The sequence below is a fragment of the Heloderma suspectum genome, chromosome 9 (genome assembly GCF_057233095.1).
Source record: "Heloderma suspectum isolate Gila_16-S chromosome 9, 16-S_ref, whole genome shotgun sequence".
NCBI classification, from domain to species: domain Eukaryota; kingdom Metazoa; phylum Chordata; class Lepidosauria; order Squamata; family Helodermatidae; genus Heloderma; species Heloderma suspectum.
Window position 1 is genome coordinate 22,786,158 of NC_139466.1, and position 22,503 is coordinate 22,808,660.

General features: G+C 41.3%; 1 protein-coding gene across 11 annotated transcripts in view; it reads left to right on the plus strand.

Annotated features, from left to right (window-relative positions):
• DIAPH2 (diaphanous related formin 2) overlaps positions 1-22,503 on the plus strand; it is a 503,126-nt gene that overhangs the window by 326,801 nt on the left and 153,822 nt on the right. For 10 of the 11 annotated variants that reach the window (XR_014784817.1, XR_014784816.1, XM_084813816.1 and 7 more), the window contains one exon: positions 5,878-6,013. Coding sequence is in view for 8 of the 11 variants with exons in the window: in XM_084813816.1 (XP_084669942.1) it covers positions 5,878-6,013 (136 nt within the window). In the remaining 3 variants the exon portion in view is untranslated. Of the gene's footprint in view, positions 1-5,877; positions 6,014-22,503 lie in introns of those variants that run through there. The other variant, XR_014784813.1, reaches the window with a different exon arrangement.

Sequence of the window (22,503 nt, forward strand, 5' to 3'; positions counted from 1 at the left end):
TAAACCATGACAAGCCACACCATGTCATGCGAATCAGTTCAGAGTGTGTGTGTGCGCGCGCGCACACACACGACAAAGGCTAATTACTAGCTAACAAGTGCAAAAAGGATGCAAACATTTGAATGGACAATGAATCTTCATCCACTCTTTTTCTGTTGTGTCAGTCTGTTTTAGATTCTCTGCCTCACAAACTCTGAGAGTCTTTGTGAATTTGCTTTTTTTGTTTAAAGGTATGGTATGGTGTCTAGCAATTTTAGTTATGAAAGTATCATGATGAAAAGGTACTTTGGCTTATGAAAATATGGGTCCCAAAATACGGTACATTATAAAATGTCCCCCTGAATCACCAAAGGCCCTTCTCTCAGTCTCACCACTGTCACTGGCATGTTTGGTGGGAACCCGGGAGAAGGCCTTCTCGGTGGCTGCCCCACAGCTGTGGAACACCCTTCCCAGGGAGGCTAGGATGGCTCCCTCCTTGATGTGTTTCGGAGGCAGACTAAAACATTCTTGTTCCAGCAGGCCTTTGGGACTTAGTTGGAACCTGAGGGTAAACTGCTAAAATGCTGTTTTAAAATGCAGCTTTAATGTTTTAATATAATTTTAATTATATTGTTGTTTAATTTTATATTTTAACTTTTGTATATTTTCATGTTTTAATTGTATATGTTTTAATCTTTATAAGCCGCCTTGTGTCCCAGTACTGGGAAAAAGGCGGAGTATAAATAAATATAATAACAACAACAACTTGTCATCTCTTAGCTTTCACTAGTGTTCATGTTTCATGACTCCCATTCTCTTGATCTAGTTTCCAAAGATCCAGCATGTTTGTGACTACCGGGTGATATCAGTGGTAAAGATGGTGCTCAGCAATCCTGTGAGGAATGTATGTTGTTGTGCCACATTATAAGGCACCACATAGTTGAAATCTTAATGTAAGGTGATGGAGCTATTTTCTATATCTTTTTTTAAAGCCTCCAAGACAGCAGCCTGCCTAAAGTTATCCCTCTTTTGGAATAAATTATCCAACTGTAGAATGGAAAGTTACTCTTCCCCTGCCCACCCCGGTCAAGAACTTTGCTTTGTTTGTTTATAATGTATACAGTATGTAACAATTACTTTTTAGAACCCTGTTGTGTTACCATGGGTTACGCATGTCAGCACTGTTCTATCAAAGTTATCTGCCGCGTTATTTACAATCTTCAGTGTACATTTCTAGGTGAATTATTGACATTGAAGCATTAACTGGGGAGAGGAAAGTTAGGTAGATTCAAGGGTCTTGTTGTTAATTTAGGGTTATTAATGGTGATCCCAATCAGGATAACTTAGGATGCATGATTTCAATGCCCATTATTAAAATAAAATATGAAAAACCAGATGACCCCCAGGGTTTTTTTGGACTGAATCCAGTGGTTACCTTCCTCCATAGGAAGAAAACCATTGGATGCAACAACCCTTTGTTGTCAGGCTTTGAGGAGGGGGCGGGGGAGATAGGTGTGACAGCTTTTGGAAGTAAAGCTGATGAAGTGAGGAACAGGGACTTGTCTCTCTTTGCATCCTCCTAGTGAGACTTTCAACATAGAGAGGTTGAACATTAAGTTTGATTTGGAAAACAGCAAAAATGTTTCATTTTGTTGCACTTGTTATGTTTCTGGGCTGGTTTGTTTTTGTGGTTTAATTGTTTTGATTGATTGTTAGCTGACACAAAAGCCTTTGTTTGCTGACTGCTGGATTAAAAGTTATTAAAATGAATTAGATAACTTTGTGTCTGAATGCCAGCTGCTATGTTCTGAGTTAGCCCAACTTTCTAACAGTCATCAAGGAAGCCCCGCATACAGCAGTCAAAATGTTGAGGTTACAAAGGCACAAAGATCAGGAGCTAATCTGTTTTGGAAAGAGAGTTTTGCTGTGGTCCCCAGTGACGGAATGTTGAAAAGTGTCCCATGTCCAAAGTGTAATTGGAAATTCCAAGTTCAGGAAAAGCATCATATGGCCCCAGAGGTTTGTGACTAGAGAAGCTGAACTCTGTGTATGAAACTGTATCATTCCAAGATTGCAAGGCCTGCTGAACATTATTTTAATTTAATTTAGCTTCAGTTTGTTAATCTTCCTCCAGCTCCACAATATGACCCAAAACTCTAGAATGCTAGGCCTGGCTCTTTTTACTTCACACACCATGGTTGGCTTGAGTGGTCTAGGTAAATCACAGAGCTTGCTTCAAATGTATCTGACATTATGTACATGGGCAGACTGGAATCTTGGCTTCACGTGTTCTCTATTCCCTCTCTCTCCTTCCCTGCCATGCCACAATGTCTTAACTTCAGGTTTCTAAGCAGACAGTATGGTTTCTTCAAACCAAGGAAACTGTGGTTTGAGCCAGGTTAGATGAGTTCTCAGAAGAAAGTTAAGAAATTGCAGTGTGATAATGGAAAATAGTCACCTGGCAGGATCCAGACCATAAGAGTATTTATGTGCCATTTTTGTTCATTTAGAAAAGCTTAATTCCAGGAGATGAAAGGCAGTGGTTTTCAGCAAAAAGCACATAAGTGTTTGAAAGGAGTTGAGAAGGAGGTTGGTCAGGATTATCAGCCCAATTCCTAAAGATGTGGTCATTTCTGCACATACAGGCATGTGGTGTATTGCTCCTTTAAGAGAACTGTAGGAAATTCTCATCTAGCAAATGTTAAAGTAAAATCAATAAAGGCTCCCGCAGTGCTTGATAGTTCTTGCCTGAGAGTGGTTGTTGAATGTATTGGTCATCTTAATAAATGTTGGTGGTTATAGAAGATTTAGGTGTCCTGAGATTTATCTAAATTCAACAGATATTGCATAGTTTCAGAAGCCAGTTTGAATTTCTTCTCAGTAGTGGGCAACAAACATTAAGGTAAAGGTAAAGGTGTCCCCAACCAGTCGTGTGCGACTCTAGGGTGTGGTGCTCATCTCCATGTCTAAGCCGAAGAGCCAGCACTGTCCGAAGACGCTTCTGTGGTCATGTGTTCATGACTGAACACCGAGGTGCACAGAACGCTGTTACCTTTCCCACCAAAGCAGTACCTATTTATCTACTTGCAATTTCTTGCTTTCGAACTGCTAGGTTGGCAGAAGCTGGGACTGAAGACGGGAGCTCACTCTGTCACGCAGCACTCGGATCTCGAACTGCTGTCCTGCCGACCTTCTGTTCTGCAGTTCAGCATCTTAACCGCTAAGCCACCGCGGCCCACAAGGGCTATTACTTGTATTCTGATTTCAAATTAATGTTTGTGTTAATTTGAGCAAACTTAGCAGACACAGAATAAGAGGACAGGTCCTTTTATGGATCAGTAACTGATTAAAGAACAGCAAGCATGGAGTAGGAATAAATGGTAAATTCTCCGAATGGAAGGAAGTAAATAGCGTGGTCCCACAGGGATCTGTATTCAGACCAGTGCTTTTTGACCTGTTCATAAATTATCTGGAATTAGGAGTGATCAGTGAAGTGGCTAAGTTTGCGGATGACACCAAATTATTTAGGGTGGTTAAAACATAAAGGGATTGTAAAGAGCTCCAAAAGGATCTCTCCAAACTGGGAGAATAGGCATCTAAATGGCAAATGCGGTTCAATGTAAGCAAGTGTAAAGTGATGTATGTTGGGGCAAAAAATCCCAACTTTACATATACGGTGATGGGATCTGAGCTAGCGGTGACCAACTAGGAAACAGATCTTGTGGTTGTGGTGGATAGCTCAATGAAGATGTCAACCCAGTGGCTGCTGTAAAAAAAAAAAAAAAAAAAGGCAAACTCAATGTTAGGCATAATTAGAAAGAGAACTGAGAATAAAACTGTCAATATCATACTAGCCCTGTACAAATATATGGTGTGACCACACTTGGAATACTATGTACAGTTCTGGTCACACCTAAAAAAGGGTATTGTAGACCTCAAAAAAATGCAGAAAAGGGCAACTCAGATGATCAGGGGGCTGGAGCATCTCCCCTATGAGAGAAGGTTACAACAGCTGGGATTGTTTAGCTTGGAAAAAAGGAGGGTAAGGGGAAACATGATAGAAGTCTACAAAATTATGTATGGTCCCTTTCTCAAAATACTAGAACCCAGGGTCATCCTATGAAGCTGACTGGTGGGAGATTCAGGATCGATGAAAGGAAGAACTTCTTCACACAGTGCATAGTTAAACTATGGGATTTGCTACCACAGAATGTACTGATGGCTGCCAATTTGGATGGCTTTAATAGGGAGTTGGACAAATTCTTGGAGGAAAAGGCTATCAATGGCTACTAGTCTTGATGTCCATGTGTACCTCCAGTACCAGAGGCAGTGAGCCTATGTACACCATTTGCTGGGGAACATGGATGGGAGGGTGCAGTTGCGCTCATGCCCTGCTTGTGGGTTCCCAGTCAACAGCTGGTTGTCCACTGTGTGAACAGAATGCTGGACTAGATGGGCCCTTAGTCTGATCCTGCATGGCTCTTCATATGTTCTTATGTTGTAAGATAAGGAGGTAGCAATCCTATGGCCCCTAGACAGTGTCTGGGAGGCCATAGGATATTTTAGATTCCTGGATATAAGCGCTCCAACCTCGGGTCCAGGAATCCGTGCTCCCTGCCCCCTCCCCTTGCAGCCGACATGGAGAGAACCACGCAGCTGCCTCTCAGAGGTCGCAAAAGTGACCTCTGAGAGGGAGTAAAGAGGCTGTTCCTGTGGGCAGAGCAGGGAGGGCTATACTGTATCCCCAGGCTTTCCTTCCCTGCTTCCCTCCCCCTCTGCAGTGCCCAAGCTATTTTATTTATTAATTACATTTATATGCTGCCTTTTTTCCTCCTTGAGGAGCCCAAGGTAGCATACATGCTCCTCCTCCTCTCCATTTTATCCTCGCAACAACAACCCTGTGAGGTAGATTGGGATGAGAGTCTGTGACTGGTCCAGAGTCACCCCGTGAACTTCTATGGCCAAGTGGGGACTAGAACCCGGACCTCCTGACTCCCAGTCTGACACTCTAGCCAATACACCAAACTGGCCCATCTAGCTAAAATGCACAGTGGGAGGAGCAGCAGAGGCAGTGATTGCCTCCACTGCTCCTTCCGCTCTGCCCTGGATGCTCGTAAGCCTCTGAGTTCAGAGGCTTACGAGCATCGGGCACAGGTGTCATAGGATTGCACCCTTAGACACATTCTGGATGAAAACTAACTGATGTCAACAGGATTTCCTTTGAAAAGACACCAAACGTTTCTGTTGGTTTAATGTTTTATCAAATGTAAGAGCTTTTTGAAGAAAGACATTTGCGTTGTAAAGATTTTTCATTTCATTTCATCTATTATATTTCTGTGCAACACCTTAGCTGAAGCTCTGTACATTTCGAAGTCTCTACATTAAAAGCAGTTAAGATTCAGAGGATGCATATATTCTAAGGCGTGTATGAATTGCTACGTATTATTTTCTTTACTTTAGACACCTGCTAAAGTAGATTAATATTGAGTTGAGCGGGCACAGTGGAATTAAAATGTAGTGCTTTAGTTTATCCAAACTTGATAAGGGACTTGTTCACCTGCTTGGGATGTCATCCTTTAATAATTTTATAACATAGGTATTTCTTTAATTTCCAACTCTCTGGCCTGGCCTAATTTGTAACTCAGAAATGTATAGGCTGCAAGGTGGAGAAGGATGGTGGTATTATTATTATTATTATCATCATCATCATCATCATCAGTGTTATTAGTATTATTATTATTTTTAAGAAAATGGATATTCACTCGGTGCTTTCAAAGGTGACATGAATTTTTCTCCAGGCAACTAAAAACATAAATGAAGTCTGTACACAAACAAAGTTCCTTCAATTTGTTGTGCATCAGTAATGGAAGAATCCTATGTTTCACATTCCTAATTCAGGAAGCACTGAAGGAAAACCACAAGAGAAGAGAGATGGAGGAGAAGATTAAGAGAGCCAAGCTTGCAAAAGAGAAAGCGGAACGTGAGAAACTGGAACGGCAACAGAAGAAGAAACAACTGATTGACATGAATAAAGGTAAGGCAGCATTTTATTTACTTACTTATTTATTTATTACATTTATATCCCACCTTTTTTCCTCCTTAAGGAACCCAAGACGGCATACATAATCTTCCTCCTCCCCCATTTTATCCTCACAACAACCACCCTGTGGGGGCCTAAAGTCACCCCATGAGCTTCCATGGCTGAGTGGGGACTAGAACCCAGATCTCCTGACTGTCCAACACTCTAGCCACTACACCACACTGGCTCTCAGCATTTGCAGTAGTGGTGTGGATAAAGACAAGTTCTGATCAAGTCAGGACCACTTTCAGTAGTAAAAATACTTAGTTGCTTTATTAAAAGTGGAGAAACAGAGACAGCATTTCCAGAGATCTTCACCATGTCTGGTTATATGCCTTCTGCCACTGCCATTTAATACATGTTACCTTTTTTTAGGCAGTGTGTGTTGAGTTATTGAATTGTTTTCATTTGGTACAATTAAATGTTTTTTTAATGGGTTTACATTTTGAAAATATCCTTTTATATGATGATGATGATGATAATGATGATGTAAATTGTGAGTGGCACTGTTCAGACATCATGCTAAACCACGATGTTTAGCGTTTTTGAGCTAACCGTGATGGCTTAGTGTGATGTCTGAACGGTGTTTTTCCCAACCCTGGTGGTTTATTAACCATGGACTAACCATGCTCACTAACTACTTGCTGCCGCATGGTTAGTGGCCCTAACCATGGCTTAGTGTGATGTCCAAACAGGCCTCTGTGGTTACCTGCGAGTGCTACCTTAGAGCTTCACAGCAAGAGCGGCCGAAATCAGCCCAGCTGCTCCTGCCAGCGCTCCAGATCTCCATGGTCAATCTGCCTAGCAACACATGACATGGCAACTGAGAGCCAGCCTCCTCGCTGTCTGTGGCTGCCCACTGTATGAAAATTGGAGAAGAGCATGGGGAAAAATGATGCTCTCAGTCCCATGCCACTGTTATTGGCACAGTAACCTTGAGCACTTAGCACTCCCAGGCACAAGCACCTGTGTCCACTGCAATAAGGGAAAACATCTCTGCCCGCTTGGCAGCTGGCCAAGCAGTGTCATCCCTGCCTCAAATGGCACACCTGCCCCCAAACCTGAACCCCCCCCAACCCCCATGAAATGATCGCCCACAGCTGCTGTGGCACCAAGCCTCAAGATGACTTCTGGCTGCTGCTGTAGCACAAAGCACCAAAATGGCCACCCTCAGCAGCTTCCTCTACTGTGGTCACTGTGATGCATGGCAGCCTGTCTGGAGGACTGCAGAGTTTAGTGGTAACCATGGTGGTTAGTGAATGGGTAGGCTACATGCTGCGGGCCATGGTTACCTTCATATTCAGCAGGGATTCTCACAGTGGTTAGCGCTAACCACCCTTCCCCAATGTGTGTCTGAACAGGGCTAGTGTGTGGCAGTTAATATCTTTCCTCTGCGGCTTGGAGGCTCTCCACTGTAGATAGATCCTCTCTCAACAGTACTTTTTTATGAGCTGCAAAAACTGGTTCAGCTGTGTTACAAAGTGACAGTTGGATATGATAAAAGAAAGCCGTATGTTGAACATTCTGTTTAGCTGAAATGATACTATATTGTGTGTGAGGGCATTAAATGAGAGAAGGTACAAGAAGGAAAGGAGAGGAAGAATCGGTAGGCTCCTAATATCTTTGCTGTGCAGAGCTCCAGTAGACTGTGGAAATGCATGCTTTATTTTCCATCCTTTTGGATCCTGAAAGAGAGAAGAAAGATGGCACAAATATGAATTAGGTTAAATGAGAGATTACTTCACCCTGAAGTTTGCTTTCTCCCTTCTGTGATCATTTCAGTTCTGTTGTGAGGCTGAGTTTAATCCGTCCCAATCATAAAACATATAAAAATGCTCATGTGTCTGTGGCTTGTCTTTTCTACCGAGTGAGCAAAGCTGACAGGATTCAGTCCTAGCAAAGATAACAGTATTTCACTCTTGACAAATATTATGTAATATGCCAAGTTGTATTTGTTGTGTATTAGAACAAACCATATAATTATGGTGAATTGAGGTAGCAGGGCTGTTCAGGACTTGAACCAATTAGATGTGCCTTAAAATCAAAGCACTGCGTGTTGAAGTGACCTTTTTATAATCTTAGAAGAAGGCAGTATCCTAGATTCTTAATCTGATATTGTACAAAGCAGTTTCTGGTGTGTTGCTTGACTCAAGACTTCAGTTTAACTTCTTAAAAAGTGAGTGCATGCACACGTATCCACATTATGTCCTGATGCCCTAGCTTTTGCCTTCTGCTTGTTTTCTCTTTCCTAGTTTTGAGGACATTTTGACATATCAGCCTTTGGGGCACTTTGATATGTTGCTGCATAATCAAACTTTTCTCCATTGCAAGGTACAATTTTAAGACTCTTTCTCCTAATAGATTCAAGTCCTGATCAGTCCGCCTGTGTCAGTTCACCCTAAGAAAGTAGCAGTTGCAATATAAACAAATTATTTTCAAATACAGTTTGCCTTGCTCACTCCTGTGTACATTGCCATAGTTAAAATTGCAACTGACAGAGATGGAATTTTCATTTAACATGCTTCTAGCAGAAATGGAATTTTCATTTTAGATTTCGATTATCATACTTCAAAACACTTTGGATACTCTGCTTCCTTTGTTGACTATGATTACTTTATTTTTTTCCTAATGAGTTATTTTTGTTCTGGTCTTTCTTTCCCCCTTGATTATAATTGTGCATTGTGCTAGTACTTTAAGCACACTAATATACATTCCTATGCTTTAGTTATCTTAGAGCATATGATTTATTCACTTAGCACATCCTGTGTTGTTGTTTTTTATTATTATAGATTCTTTTAGGGTGCAGTCCTGTGGATGTTTAGACAGAAAACATTCTACATCTCACAGCATTCCCCAGCCAGCTTAGGATTGCACCTTAGAAGGTTAAGACTTTAGGGGTGCAATCCTATGAGAACCGCACCTGATGCTCGTAAGCCTCCGAACTCGGAGGCTTTCGAGCATCCAGTGCAGAGTGGGGGTGGAGGCGATGGTTGCTTCCACCATTCCTTCTGCTCTGCATTTTAGCTAGATGGGCTTTTTGTATCAGAGGGAGAGGGAAGGAGGCTGGAGAGGCCATGCGATAGCTTCTCGCCTCCCAGTCTTCTCTCCTTCCTGCCCACTATGGAACACCCCTCTCCAAGGTCACAGAGAGAACTGTGCTGACTGCAACAGGGAGGGGCACGGATTCCTGGATCTGAGATTACAGTGCTGTCACCAACCTTCGATCCAGGAATCCAGAATATCCTATGGCCCCTGGTCACTGTCTAGCAGCCATAGGATTGCTCCTTAGGTTTACTTTGCTAATGTGCTACATTTCCTTGCACTAAACTTGTAGATGGATATGTTATCCTGCTGGTATGTAATTGGGGAAAATTATTCATGGGGAGGGAGCAATCATAGTCCCAACTCTGAAATAAGCCTGTGTTACTAGCACTGCTGGGAGACAATCTATATTTGGACCATCTACAAGTTGTAGTTTTGTTCAAACTCATAGTTTGAATTATGGCAACAATTTTGGGAACATACAGAACTATTAACATAGCTTCTTTCCTTTAACACAAATGTATATTCTATCTGATTATATGCCAGTAGTGACATTTGTGGGTATGTAACTCAACATTCAAAACAATGTATTTATGAAATTTCTTATATGGATGTAAAACGGAGTGTGAGAAAAACACTAAAGACAAAGAGCCTTTTAAGAAAAGCAAATTCTACAGCAACAATTTTGATGCAAGTGTTATTTAATCAGAAGCGGTTTCGGTCTTCATTATATCTGATTACCATGGCAATTAAAATCACCTGTTAACTAGCAGTACAAGAATAAAGGGAAGAATGAGCTGCCTCAGTCACAATTAGTATTGAATTAATTGTTTTGAAAGGTATACTAACATTCCCTTAACGCAGATGAAGATAATAGAGTGGAGTTTATTACTGAGGGGTTGACGGCTATCTCAGATGTCAAGGTATTTTGCTTCTGAAAACACATTAGTATCCCAGTAGCTGAATCATAAGTCACTTAATAAGCTCATATCTATTAATATTCAAAATTATATTATTGTTAATAGCTCCATTGTACTTCACAGAATGACTGTAATACTGTCATGAATGTTTAACAGTCTGGTGCAAAGAGACCCCATTTGCTGCTACATTTGTAAGTCAGTGTAGTTTCCATTTACAGATTCATGTAACTGATTTGCAACAGATTCAAAATTTTCTTGGGTCACAAACATGTGGTTTATCAGTAGCGAACCAGTCATGTAAATAGGTGCACCATGCCCCTAAACTGTGTGGTTTATCAGAGTCTGATTGTCACATGCATGGACCTCGCTTGATTTCTCTGCACTCAGTTACTGTACACTTGATGACTGGCAGCTGTATGTGGGAACTGACTCCATGGAAAGAAAAATTGTGGTGGGCCATCTCAGATACAAGTCGTTATTTATAAGCATGCATCTATGAACCATCCCAAATTCATTGCTCAAATAGGTTTCCTAGTGGCATGGTGAGCTGTTGCTCTGGCTGCTTGGTGAAAACATTTTACTCCTTCACTGCAGAGTCACTATGGTCCCAGTTATTTGCATACCAACATGTTAATTGGCCCATAGTCTGTGCCTTTTAAGATGGACAGTACAGTGGACATATAAAAGAATTGCTTCGTTCCCCAAGCATTGCATACCCTTCATCAATTGTTCGGCTAGACACTCCTTGAAATACCTGCTCTCTTCTTGTGGCACATTGCAATCTAGATTGTATAATTCTGTTTAATCCTGCCTCTGAGTACAGAACTGGATTTAAATTGGTTTTTGATTTCTTGCATTTGTAAAAAATTCTGTACAAGGTAAAAATTATGATATCTTGGCTCTCATAAAAATTTTGAGAGCCAAGATGACTAACCACTGCCATGGTAATGATGACTAACCATAGTCATCTGATTCTGTATCCCAATATAAGTGAATATTTTTACATATGAAAATAGCCTTATAACGCTCCTGGGAAATAATCAAGGTTAGGAGTAAGTTGTATGTACTCTTGAAGGAAGGTAACGAAGCAGTAGATTGCATCTTTATTGAACCACAAAAGATGTTAGTTCCTCATACTTTCTAGTGCAGAGTTTCCATTGAAAGTTCTGTCCCTTTGTTCATTTCTGTCTGTGTAACTTTCAGTTATAGCTCTCCTGAGAAGGCTTCTCACTAATCACTAACTCCTGAAGGAGGCCTGACACACCTGTTTCATGTTCATCTCCCTTTCCTTTCATGCAGGTTGACAGTAAAGTGCCACATACTTTCTCTGTGAGGGAAAACTTTGATATGTCCATGAAATGACATGAAGTGCCTTCACTAAATGGTGGAAACCTATCTTTTGGCAGTATTTCTCTTCACTTTTAAAAACATCTTAGATAAATTCAACAATACTTGTACACATTTCATCATAAGCTTTCTTGGCACTCCTTTCTGCATGCAGAACTGTAAGCCTGCACTTATTTTGGGGTCCTGAAAAATCTTCTGTTTTTGCTTATTGTTTAAGAATGTAAAAACAAGTAGGGGTGTGTGTGTGTGTGTGAGAGAGAGAAAGAGAGAGAGAGAGAGAGAGCGTGTGAGCGAGCGCTGGCAGTCCACAAAACTTGTCTTCATGGGGCAAGTTGTGCAAGGTTACATTAAGGTGACACCATAAACTAAACAGTAATGGACAGAAAGTGGCAGTCACCTGAGATATAAAATCCAGAGCAGTGCTTCATTTAAAAAATAATGTTACAGACTAAATGCTTTACATCTAGGTCAGTGAAAAGTAATTCTTCCCTCTATTGGCTATCATTGTGACATTTTCCTAATAAAAACTGAGAACTTTGAGCAATATCAGAGGGAAACAGACAAGTGAAAGTGCCCTTTGCAACTGTACAAGTTTCTTCTAATTAAAGACAGACTCTGAAGCTTTGACTCCAGTTTCTATTGAAGAATTCAATTTGATAGTATACCATAAAATCTTTATAAGATGCCTCCTCTTCTTCAGACTACAAATTTTTTATATTTATTAATCATTCTTGTAATCCTTTTTGTTCAAGCAGAGATTCTTTAATTAAGTGGCCTGCTGTAAGAAGCTGTGATCAGTTACATTTACACCAAGTGAAGAATAATACTGAATAGGATTATCCATAGATAGAGCATTTCTATATTCTAACTCACTCCCTTTGTTGTTTATTTGTGATTTACCCTAGAAGTAGAATGGTGTACTCTAACAATTTATAGAAACTGTTGGCTGAGTTCTTTTTCTCATATTACTTTAAAAGATATGGGTGGATTCTAAAAATCAACAACTACAATCTTAAAATGCATTCAAATGATTATTTATTTATTTCATTTCTATACCGCCCAATAGCCGAAGCTCTCTGGGCGGTTCACAAAAATTAAAACCAAACAACACACAATAAAACAATTTAAAATATATAGAACATTAAAACCACAATATAACAATACAACCACAATAAAACCTAGCAGCAGTGCAGGAGTTTAAAATACAGATTTAAAACAGCAAAGCTAAAAATTTAGAAAGCTAAAATGCTAAAATGCCTGGGAAAATAAAAAGGTCTTCACCTGGCGCCGAAAGGAATAGAATGTAGGTGCCAGGCGAACCTCACTAGGGAGCTCATTCCAGAGCCGGCGTGCCACAGCAGAAAAAGCCCTCCTCCTAGTAGTCACCCGCCTCACTTCCTTTGGCAGGGGCTCATGGAGAAGGGCCGCTGAGGATGATCTTAAGGTCCAGGCAGGCACATATGGGAGGAGGCAATCCTTCAGATAACCTGGCCTCAAGCCGTTAAGGGCTTTGAATGTTAACACTAGCACTTTGAATCGGGCCCGGAAATGGACTGGCAGCCAGTGCAGCTGGAAAAGTACTGGCGTAATATGAGCTCGTAGGCCAGTCCCTCTTAACAATCTTGCTGCCCTATTTTGGACCAGCTGAAGTTTCCGGACCGTTTTCAAAGCCAGCCCCACGTATAACGCATTGCAGTAATTCAGACGAGAAGTTATCAGCGTATGGATAACTGTAGCTAGGCTATCTCTGTCCAGATAAGGGCGTAGTTGGTATACCAGCCTAAGCTGATAAAAAGTGCTTCGTGCCACTGAGTTCACCTGTGCCTCAAGTGACAGTTCTGGATCCAAGAGCACCCCCAAACTACGAACCAGATCCTTTAGGGGGAGTGCAACCCCCTCCAGAACAGGTTGAATATCACCTAGCCGGGCAGACAAACCACCCACTAACAGTACCTCCGTCTTGTCTGGATTGAGTTTCAGTTTATTGGCCCTCATCCAGTCCATTACCGTGCCCAGGCACTGATTCAGAACAACCACTGCCTCACCTGGTTTTGATGAGAAAGAGAGGTAGAGCTGGGTGTCATCCGCATATTGATGGCACCTCAGCCTACACCTCCGGATAACCTCCCCCAGCGGTTTCATGTAGATGTTAAACAGCATGGGGGATAAAATAGAGCCCTGTGAACCCCGTGGCACAATTGCCATGGCACAGAGCAATAATCCCCCAGCACCACCTTCTGGAATCGGCCATCCAGGTAGGAGTGGAACCACTGTAGTGCAGTGCCTCCAACTCCCAACCCAGACAACCATGGTCGATGGTATCGAAAGCCGCTGAGAGGTCCAGGAGAATCAACAGGGTCGCACTCCCCCTGTCCCTCTCCCGGCAGAGGTCATCCCATTTGGTTAGTTATGCCAAACAGATATGGCTGCTTCTAGAAGTAGTTTAAACTTTGTACATCATCTGAAAACAGTCCAGTGACAGTTGTCGTAATGCTATCCAAAGTGTATAGAATAATTTTCAACATTTCCGTGGAATTGTGAAGGCGGAACAAGTATCAAAGGCTATATACCATGCAAAGTAAACTTTAGTTTTGTTCATTGCAGCTTCTTGTTCTGTGATTTGAGATGATTTACTTGATGAGAGAGAAATATTGTGAGCTATTAGAAATCTAGTTACCTCTGTAACCCTGCAGGTTCAAGCAGGCCTTTTCTCAAGCATCGTCATGAATATTAATTTCCTGCTTTTGCAAGTCCCACAATACCCCCATATAAAATTATTGGTGCAAGGGATTACATATGTGCAAAAACATTGCTAATAGAGGCATGAAATGGAGGGTAGCATGATAATAATCTAATCTCTGTTCAGAAGTCTGTGTGTGCAGCAGCTCAATTCTTATTGCTTCTGCTGCTGCTTTAAAATAGCTGATTCCTTAGTATGCTCCTGCTGAGTTAAGATAGGATGGGCCACAGAGCTTTCAGAATCTGACGGAATCAAGATCATACAAAGGATATTGGTCCCGAAGCCCAAAAGACAAAATAATTGGCAAAGATGACTGGATGCACATTCTCTGTGGTACCATAGTCTCAAAGGGGAGGATGTTATGCTAAAAGGCACAGATATGAAAGAGAAGTCTGTTTTCAGTCAATAACACCAAAGTTGCAAGGGGTCTATGGTGAGATTTGCCTTTCTTGTGTCATTGTAAATATGAAGATGAAGTTATGTGCAGAAAAGCAAGCATGGCCACCCAGTGTGAGTTCTGGTATACAGTCCTTTAAGGGGAAAAATAGCCTTTGAAGGAAGATCAGTCAAGTAATGCTGGAAGAATTCAAGCACTGATATGATTTGACTGCTCTTCTTAGGTGTATTGGACTATGTTGCTTTTGTGACTTAGATATAACACAAACATAGCTTCTAGTTTGGAAGACAATTTGGCTGTCTCTCATAATTTGTATTACACTATGAAACCATATGAGTCTTGCTTCAGGCTTCTTCAGCCATTGAAAATAAAACAAAGTGTTTTGAAATGGACCATAGAGCTTGCCCTTCACTTCTCAGTCTCTTGGTAGGGAAATGGCAGTCCTTAGCCTAATCCAACAGACAAGAACAGCACATACCCACTCACTATTTCCTGTGTAGAAGAAAAAGGAAATAAAAGGAACACAATTGTTGAATTGGACCAAGGTATAGAAGGAACCAAGGTGCCCATATATGGGGAGGAATAGCACACACTTCCTCTCAACCATAAGTTTTCTGGTACTTGTGAAAAAAACTACCACCAACAGATAAGGATAATGATTTTCACATAAATGCAGTCTAGTAATGATGGGGTTGAATTCTTCATAGTTATGCATTATCTGTATGGCCAGATATAAATTGCAATTCCAAGAAGGTAAAGAAATTATTTTGGATTCTCTCCAAGACAGGATGTTAGCTAATGCCTATCACTTGAATATCTTGATGAGACCTGGAGTTTGCTATCTTATTTTTGTTTTTGTAAAAATATCTCTATTCTGCCCTTCAACATCAGTTTCTACGATGGTTTCCTAGCCTTGGTATCTGACCTTATGTATAATTTACATACTGTGCATAATTAAAGCTGTGGGGGGGGGGTACTCTGTGCCACTTTCCTTGTAGTGAATGTCTTTTGATTAATTTACAAAGGCATCCACAGGCTGGCACTCTACCCCTGTACTGCTAATATCATAGCCCAAATCTGTATCAATATATTAAACATGGCCATTTTCTTGTCATGCTGGGGAGACAGTCAGTATTTTTGTCATTCATTCGTCTATAATTTGATGAGGTAATTTTCATGGTCAGAACATATAGGGGGCATAGACCAAGATTAGGAGTTCCCTTTCTACCCAGACTGGTGCAAATTAATTATTTTACAACTGTTACCTATAACATCATAGGTAATCCAATCTTGAACCTACATCACAGGCCGTGCAATTTTGTGTACAGTGTCTCATCTTTGGTTACTCTCCTGATCCCTATGCCCTTACTTCCTTTTTGTCTGCACCTATGGATTAGTGTTCTGCATAATTGACATTAATTCTTGCTTTCAAAACTTAATGAAAAACAAGCCAAGAAGAAGAGCATAGATCCATTCTGAAAGATGCCCTTGGGATAATGCTGAGCATTTCAATTAAGCTATTCCTGCAAAAGAAGACCTTGACCAACATTGACGATGATGCTGGTGGTGGTGATGAAAAGTGTTGATGTTTTTAAATAAACCATTTCTGCATCTTGCCAACTCTTTCTCATTCTGTTAATCCGATCTCAGAGTTGTGTAAAATGATCATAAACAATCTGCTAATTTGTTATGTAAGCAAGCCTTCTCCCCTATTTTATACTCTGATATGAGATATGTGTTAACTTATTTGCACTGGCACAACTTGCTCTGTTTTAATTAAAAAGTTAATATTATTCACTATATTCTTGAAGATAAATGTTTCCTAGAAAATCTGGTGCTCAAGGTTGTTTGTTCAGCATACAGAAGACATTTAGCAATTGAAAATGTAGCCAACCGTCATTTCAGATGACTGGAATCCATGTGGTAGCCACTCAAAAGCTCCCGTGCAGTATCAATAAATGTTATGGCAGGTGGTAGCCTGTAGCCTATGGCCACATACAGTTAAGCCCTTTGTTACCACCTCTCTGCTGTACTTGACTTCCAAGCAGCTAACCAGGTGTGGTAGTGTTGAACAGCATAGCTGTAGGCGACAAATGACCATTCCTTCATGGATCACTGCCTTGTTGTGGCGAAGGGGCTTACGTAACTCAGTGAAGCCGTAAGCTATGCTGTGCAGGGCCACCCAAGGTGGACAGGTCATGGCAGAGAGTTCTGACAAAATGTGGTCTACTGGAGAAGGAAATGGCAACCCACTCCAGTATTCTTGCCAAGAAAACCCCATGGAACGTATCACAAGGTTAAAAGATATGACGCCGGAAGATGAGACCCTCAGGTCGGAAGGTGTCCAATATACTACTGAGGAAGAGCAGAGGGTATTTCCAAGTAGCGCCAGAAAGAGTGAAGCGGCTGGGCCAAAGCCGAAAGGACACTCAGCTGTGGATGTGTCTGGTGGTGAAAAGAAAATCTGATGCTGTAAAGAACAATATTGTTTAGGAACCTGGAATGTCAGATCAATGAATCAAGGTAAGCTGGAGGTGGTCAAACATGAGATGGCAAGATTGAACATCGACATCTTGGGAATCAGCAAACTAAAATGGACAGGCATGGGCGAATTTAATTCAGGTGACCATCATATCTACTACTGTGGGCAAGAATCTCTGAGAAGAAATGGAGTAGCACTCATAGTCAACAAAAGGGTGGGAAAAGCAGTACTGGGGTACAATCTTAAAAATGATAGAATGATCTCAGTACGAATCCAAGGCAAACCATTCAACATCACAGTAATTCAAGTCTATGTCCCAACCACTGATGCCGAAGAAGCTGAGGATCGGTTCTGTGAAGACCTACAACACCTTCTAGAACTAACACCAAAAAAAGATGTCCTCTTCATCATAGGGGATTGGAATGCTAAAGTAGGAAATCAAGAAATCACCGGGATAACAGGCAGGCATGGCCTGGGTGTACAAAATGAAGCAGGACAAAAGCTAATAGAGTTTTGCCAAGAGAACATGCTGATCATAGCAAACACTCTTTTCCAACAGCACAAGAGATGACTCTACACATGGACATCACCAGAAGGTCAATATCGAAATCAGATTGATTATGCCCTTTGCAGCCAAAGATGGAGAAGCTCTATACAGTCAGTCAAAACAAGACCTGGAGCTGACTGTGGCTCAGATCATGAGCTTCTTATTGCAAAATTTCGGCTTAAATTGAAGAACGTCGGGAAAACCACTAAAGCATTCAGGTATGACCTAAATCGTATCCCTTATGAATATACAGTGGAGGTGAGGAATAGATTTAAGGGATTAGACCTGATAGACAGAGTGCCTGAGGAACTATGGACGGAGGTCCGTAACATTGTTCAGGAGGCAGCAACTCAATCCATCCCAAAGAAAAAGAAATGCAAGAAAGCCAAGTGGCTGTCTGATGAGGCTTTACAAGTAGCTGAAGAAAGAAGGGAAGCGAAAAGCAAGGGAGAAAGGGGAAGATATATCCAACTGAATGCAGAGTTCCAGAGAATAGCAAGGAGAGACAAGAAGGCCTTCTTAAATGAACAATGTAAAGAAATCGAGGAAAACAACAGAATGGGAAAGACTCGAGATCTCTTCAAGAAAATTGGAGATCTCAAGGGAACGTTTGGTGCAAAGACGGGCATGATAAAGGACAAAGAAGGCAGGGACCTAACAGAAGCAGATGAGATTAAGAAGAGGTGGCAAGAGTACACAGAAGAACTATACAGGAACGATCTGAATGTCCCTGATAGCCATGATAGTGCGGTCACTGAACTTGAGCCGGACATCCTCGAGAGTGAAGTCAAGTGGGCCTTAGGAAGCATTAGTAACAACAAAGCTAGCGGAGATGACAGCATTCCAGCTGAGCTATTTAAAATCCTAAAAGATGATGCTGTGAAAGTGCTGCACTCAATATGCCAACAAATCTGGAACACTCAACAGTGGCCACAAGACTGGAAAAGGTCAGTTTACATTCCACTTCCAAAGAAGGGCAACGCCAAAGAGTGTTCAAACTACCGCACAATTGTGCTCATTTCACATGCCAGCAAGATGTTGCTCAAAATCCTACAAGCTAGGCTTCAGCAGTATGCGAACCGAGAACTACCGGAAGTACAAGCTGGGTTTCGAAGAGGCAGAGGAACTAGAGATCAAATCGCCAACGTTCGCTGGATCATGGAGAAAGCAATAGAATTCCAGAAAAACGTCTATTTCTGCTTCATTGACTACGCTAAAGCCTTTGATTGTGTGGATCACAACAAATTGTGGCAAATTCTTAAAGTGATGGGAGTACCAGACCACCTTACCTGTCTCTTGAGAAACCTGTACAAGGGTCAAGAAGCAACAGCAAGAACCAGACATGGAACAACTGATTGGTTCAAAATTGGGAAAGGAGTACGACAAGTCTGCATATTGTCACCCTGCTTATCTAACTTATATGCAGAGTACATCATGAGAAACGCCGGGTTGGATGAATCAGAGGTCGGAATTAAGATTGCTGGGAGAATTATCAACAACCTCCGATATGTAGACGATACCACCCTAATGGCAGAAAGCGAAGAGGATCTCAAGAGCCTCTTGTTGAGGGTGAAAGAGGAGAGTGCAAAAGCTGGTTTGAAACTCAACATTAAAAAAACTAAGATCATGGCATCTGGCCCCATCACTTCCTGGCATACAGAAGGGGAAGAAATGGAAGCAGTGACAGATTTTACTTTCTTGGGCTCCAAGATCACCGCAGACGGTGACTGTAGCCATGAAATTAAAAGACGCTTGCTCCTTGGGAGGAAAGCTATGGCAAACCTAGACAGCATAGTAAGAAGCAGAGACATCACCTTGCCAACAAAGGTCCATCTAATCAAAGCTATGGTTTTCCCAGTAGTAATGTATGGCTGTGAGAGCTGGACTATAAGGAAGGCTGAGCGCCGAAGAATTGATGCTTTCGAACTGTGGTGCTGGAGAAGACTCCTACGAGTGCCCTGGACTGCAAGGAGGTCAAACCAGTCCATACTAAAGGAAATCAACCCTGAGTGCTCATTGGAAGGACAGATACTGAAGCTGAAGCTCCAGTATTTTGGCCACCTAATGCGAAGAGAAAACTCTCTGGAAAAGACCCTGATGCTGGGAAAGACTGAAGGCAAAAGGAGAAGGGGACGACAGAGGATGTGATGGCTAGATAGCATCACCGATGCAATGAATATGAACTTGAGCACACTCCGGGAGGGAGCGCAGGACAGGAGGGCCTGGCGTGCTATGGTCCATGGGGTCACGAAGAGTCGGACACGACTGAACAACAACAACAAATGACCTCCTCCCCTTGTGCTTATAAGTGCCACATTAACTTGTGCACATTAGCTACTGTGTGGCTGCCTACTGCTTCAACCCATTTAAATTATGATGTAGAAACTCTAACCAAAGTACATGATGAAAAAGACAGTGTGCAACAAAATGACTTCATAATGAACTAAACACGATCCCTTGTAGGTGAAGTTTTTTCTCTTGCCTGAGGGTATGGAGGGAGGTATTTTTGAGCATACAGAGTCTTCATGAAAAGTGAGGTAACAAATCCCCAAAGCTGTAAATCGCTTTAACCCTTCTGCTATTGAAATGAAAAGAGAAGAAAAAAAGAGAGCAGAATATTCCAATATTTCTTCAGTTTTATTTGTACTTCAGTTCGTAAAGTTGTTAAAGTAAGTATGAACAAAACATAGGACAGATTGTCATTTTCTAAAAACCACATTGCTTTTCCAGTGGATTTATACTCATTCGGGGGATTTTTCAGAAGTACTCGCCAGGTGTCAAATTAGATGTAGCCCAGGGCTAGCAGCTGTTGGGTGGTGATGTCATTTTATTCCGTGCCAGTACATGCTGCTGTCATCTGCTTGTGAGAGAGATCAGGCTAAAGTATAGCAAAGGAGCTGTAATAGACCGCAGACCATGTTGGAATCTATAACTGCTGGTGCATGAGTAAAAGTTTACAATGTGCAAATATTTTCCCCAGTATTTTAGTTAATTCTAAGTTCTACCTCCAAAAATATCTTATCACTTCATTACCACATTTTTGCACCAAAAATCAAAATGAATGTTTAGGGACATTTTTAAGTGACATTGTTAGTATGAGCAGATTCTGGATACAGTTGTTGTAATGTTGTACATTACACCTTTGGGTTTGGGGGTGGCTGATGTGTTGGACCTGTGATGGGAGGCATTTAACCTGTGTGTATAATCCATTACTGAGTTCACTACAGCATTGGTGGATCTGGACCCATAATGTAAGGAGGGCTGAACCCAGAATCCAGTGGCAACATCATTATTTAGTTGTCATATTTAAGGGGGGGGGGGTCAGAAATAGTAAAACAAAGAGATGGACATAGAGTGTGTGTGTGTGTGTGGCCCCCATATTGCATATTGAGGTTAAAGGTGAGCCTAAGACTACAATATCAAGACAGCTGTTGTTTGTGTATGAATGCTGCAGAACGTTATGATGGCTGTTGAAGTTGTTACAAAATTCAAAAGCGAAGTCTGTTTCTGTCAAGATTAATATATCAGCCATAACCCTAGATATAACAGAAGTGTGATGGCACATTCTTTTCATAAGTATTTTTTTCTTCAAGGTGGCCCATTAAACATTTTATATAGAGACCATAAGTGTCCCCACTGTTTAACAATGGGCTTGTCACTCTCAGTGACATTTTGGCAAGAAGTTATTTAAGTCAATGAGCATTGGAATATGTCTAGGCCAGGTTTTGTTCTTCTCCCTACTGCTTGAATTATAAGAGGGCAGGCAGAGATGGACAGTTTTGGATTTCAGTGAAAGGTTGAGAACTACATAAAAAGAGGAACTTATAAAATAATATTTTTATATAGTCTGACTGTAATAGCTACTGCTGCTTCTAACTGAATGAAGAGGCCTTTTACATTTATCACTGTGTCAAATGTGTTAACTGTAAAGGGAATCAAAATTACTTTGCATTAAATGCAGATGCTTTGCTGAGGTTTTGTGATTTTCTTGGAGAACTGCTTATAAAAGTGTCTTGAGAATGAAATCTTAAAGTCTTGGTCAGCAACTAGATTTGCTGAGGATTGTTTTGAAGTAGAAATGGAGTATCTTACTGCCCCACCACATGCACAACCTTCTAACTGTCTTGAAGAGCCTTCGTGCACCACAGTTGCTAGTTACCACCCCTTCCATTCCCTCTCCCTTTCTTGCTAACACAGAGCAAATGTTTCTGGCAAAGGATAAGGAAAGGGGAGTGGAATGACAATTGATGGTCCATGTGGCATCACTTGGGGGGTGATGTCTGATAATTCCTCCCAATTTTAGGTAAGGCAATTAGGAAAAATTCAAAATACTGGGGAAAGGTGCTGCTAAGCTTTTAGCTTTACTGTTTTATTGAAAAGAACCCTGAACTAAAGATTGTGTTTTTCCATTAATGACAAAAAAAAATTATCCTAAGGCTTAAGCTTAACTGTATAAATTTTTAATTTTGTAAAGCCGCCTTGAGTCCCAGTATTGGGAAAAAGGTGGGATAAAAATATAATAATCATAATCATAATGGAATAGCATAGTTTCTGTTGTTGTCCTTTCGGTTGAAAATCTGCCAAATTTCCTTTGTTATCCTTGGTTTTCTCTCAGCCTTTAGCTTTCATCCTGGTGAGGTGTTTCTTTAGGTTGATTTAGCAATCTATAAACTATGTTGATCATTGACTACCCTAAAGCCTTTGATTGTGTGGATCACAACAAACTGTGGCAAATTCTGAAAGAGATGGGGGTACCAGACCACCTTACCTGTCTCCTGAGAAACCTGTACGAGGGTCAAGAAGCAACAGTAAGAACCAGACATGGAACAACTGATTGGTTCAAAATTGGGAAAGGAGTATGACAAGGCTGCATATTGTCGCCCTGCTTATTTATATGCAGAGTACATCATGAGAAACGCCGGGTTGGATGGATCGCAGGTCGGAATTAAGATTGCCAGGAGAATAATCAA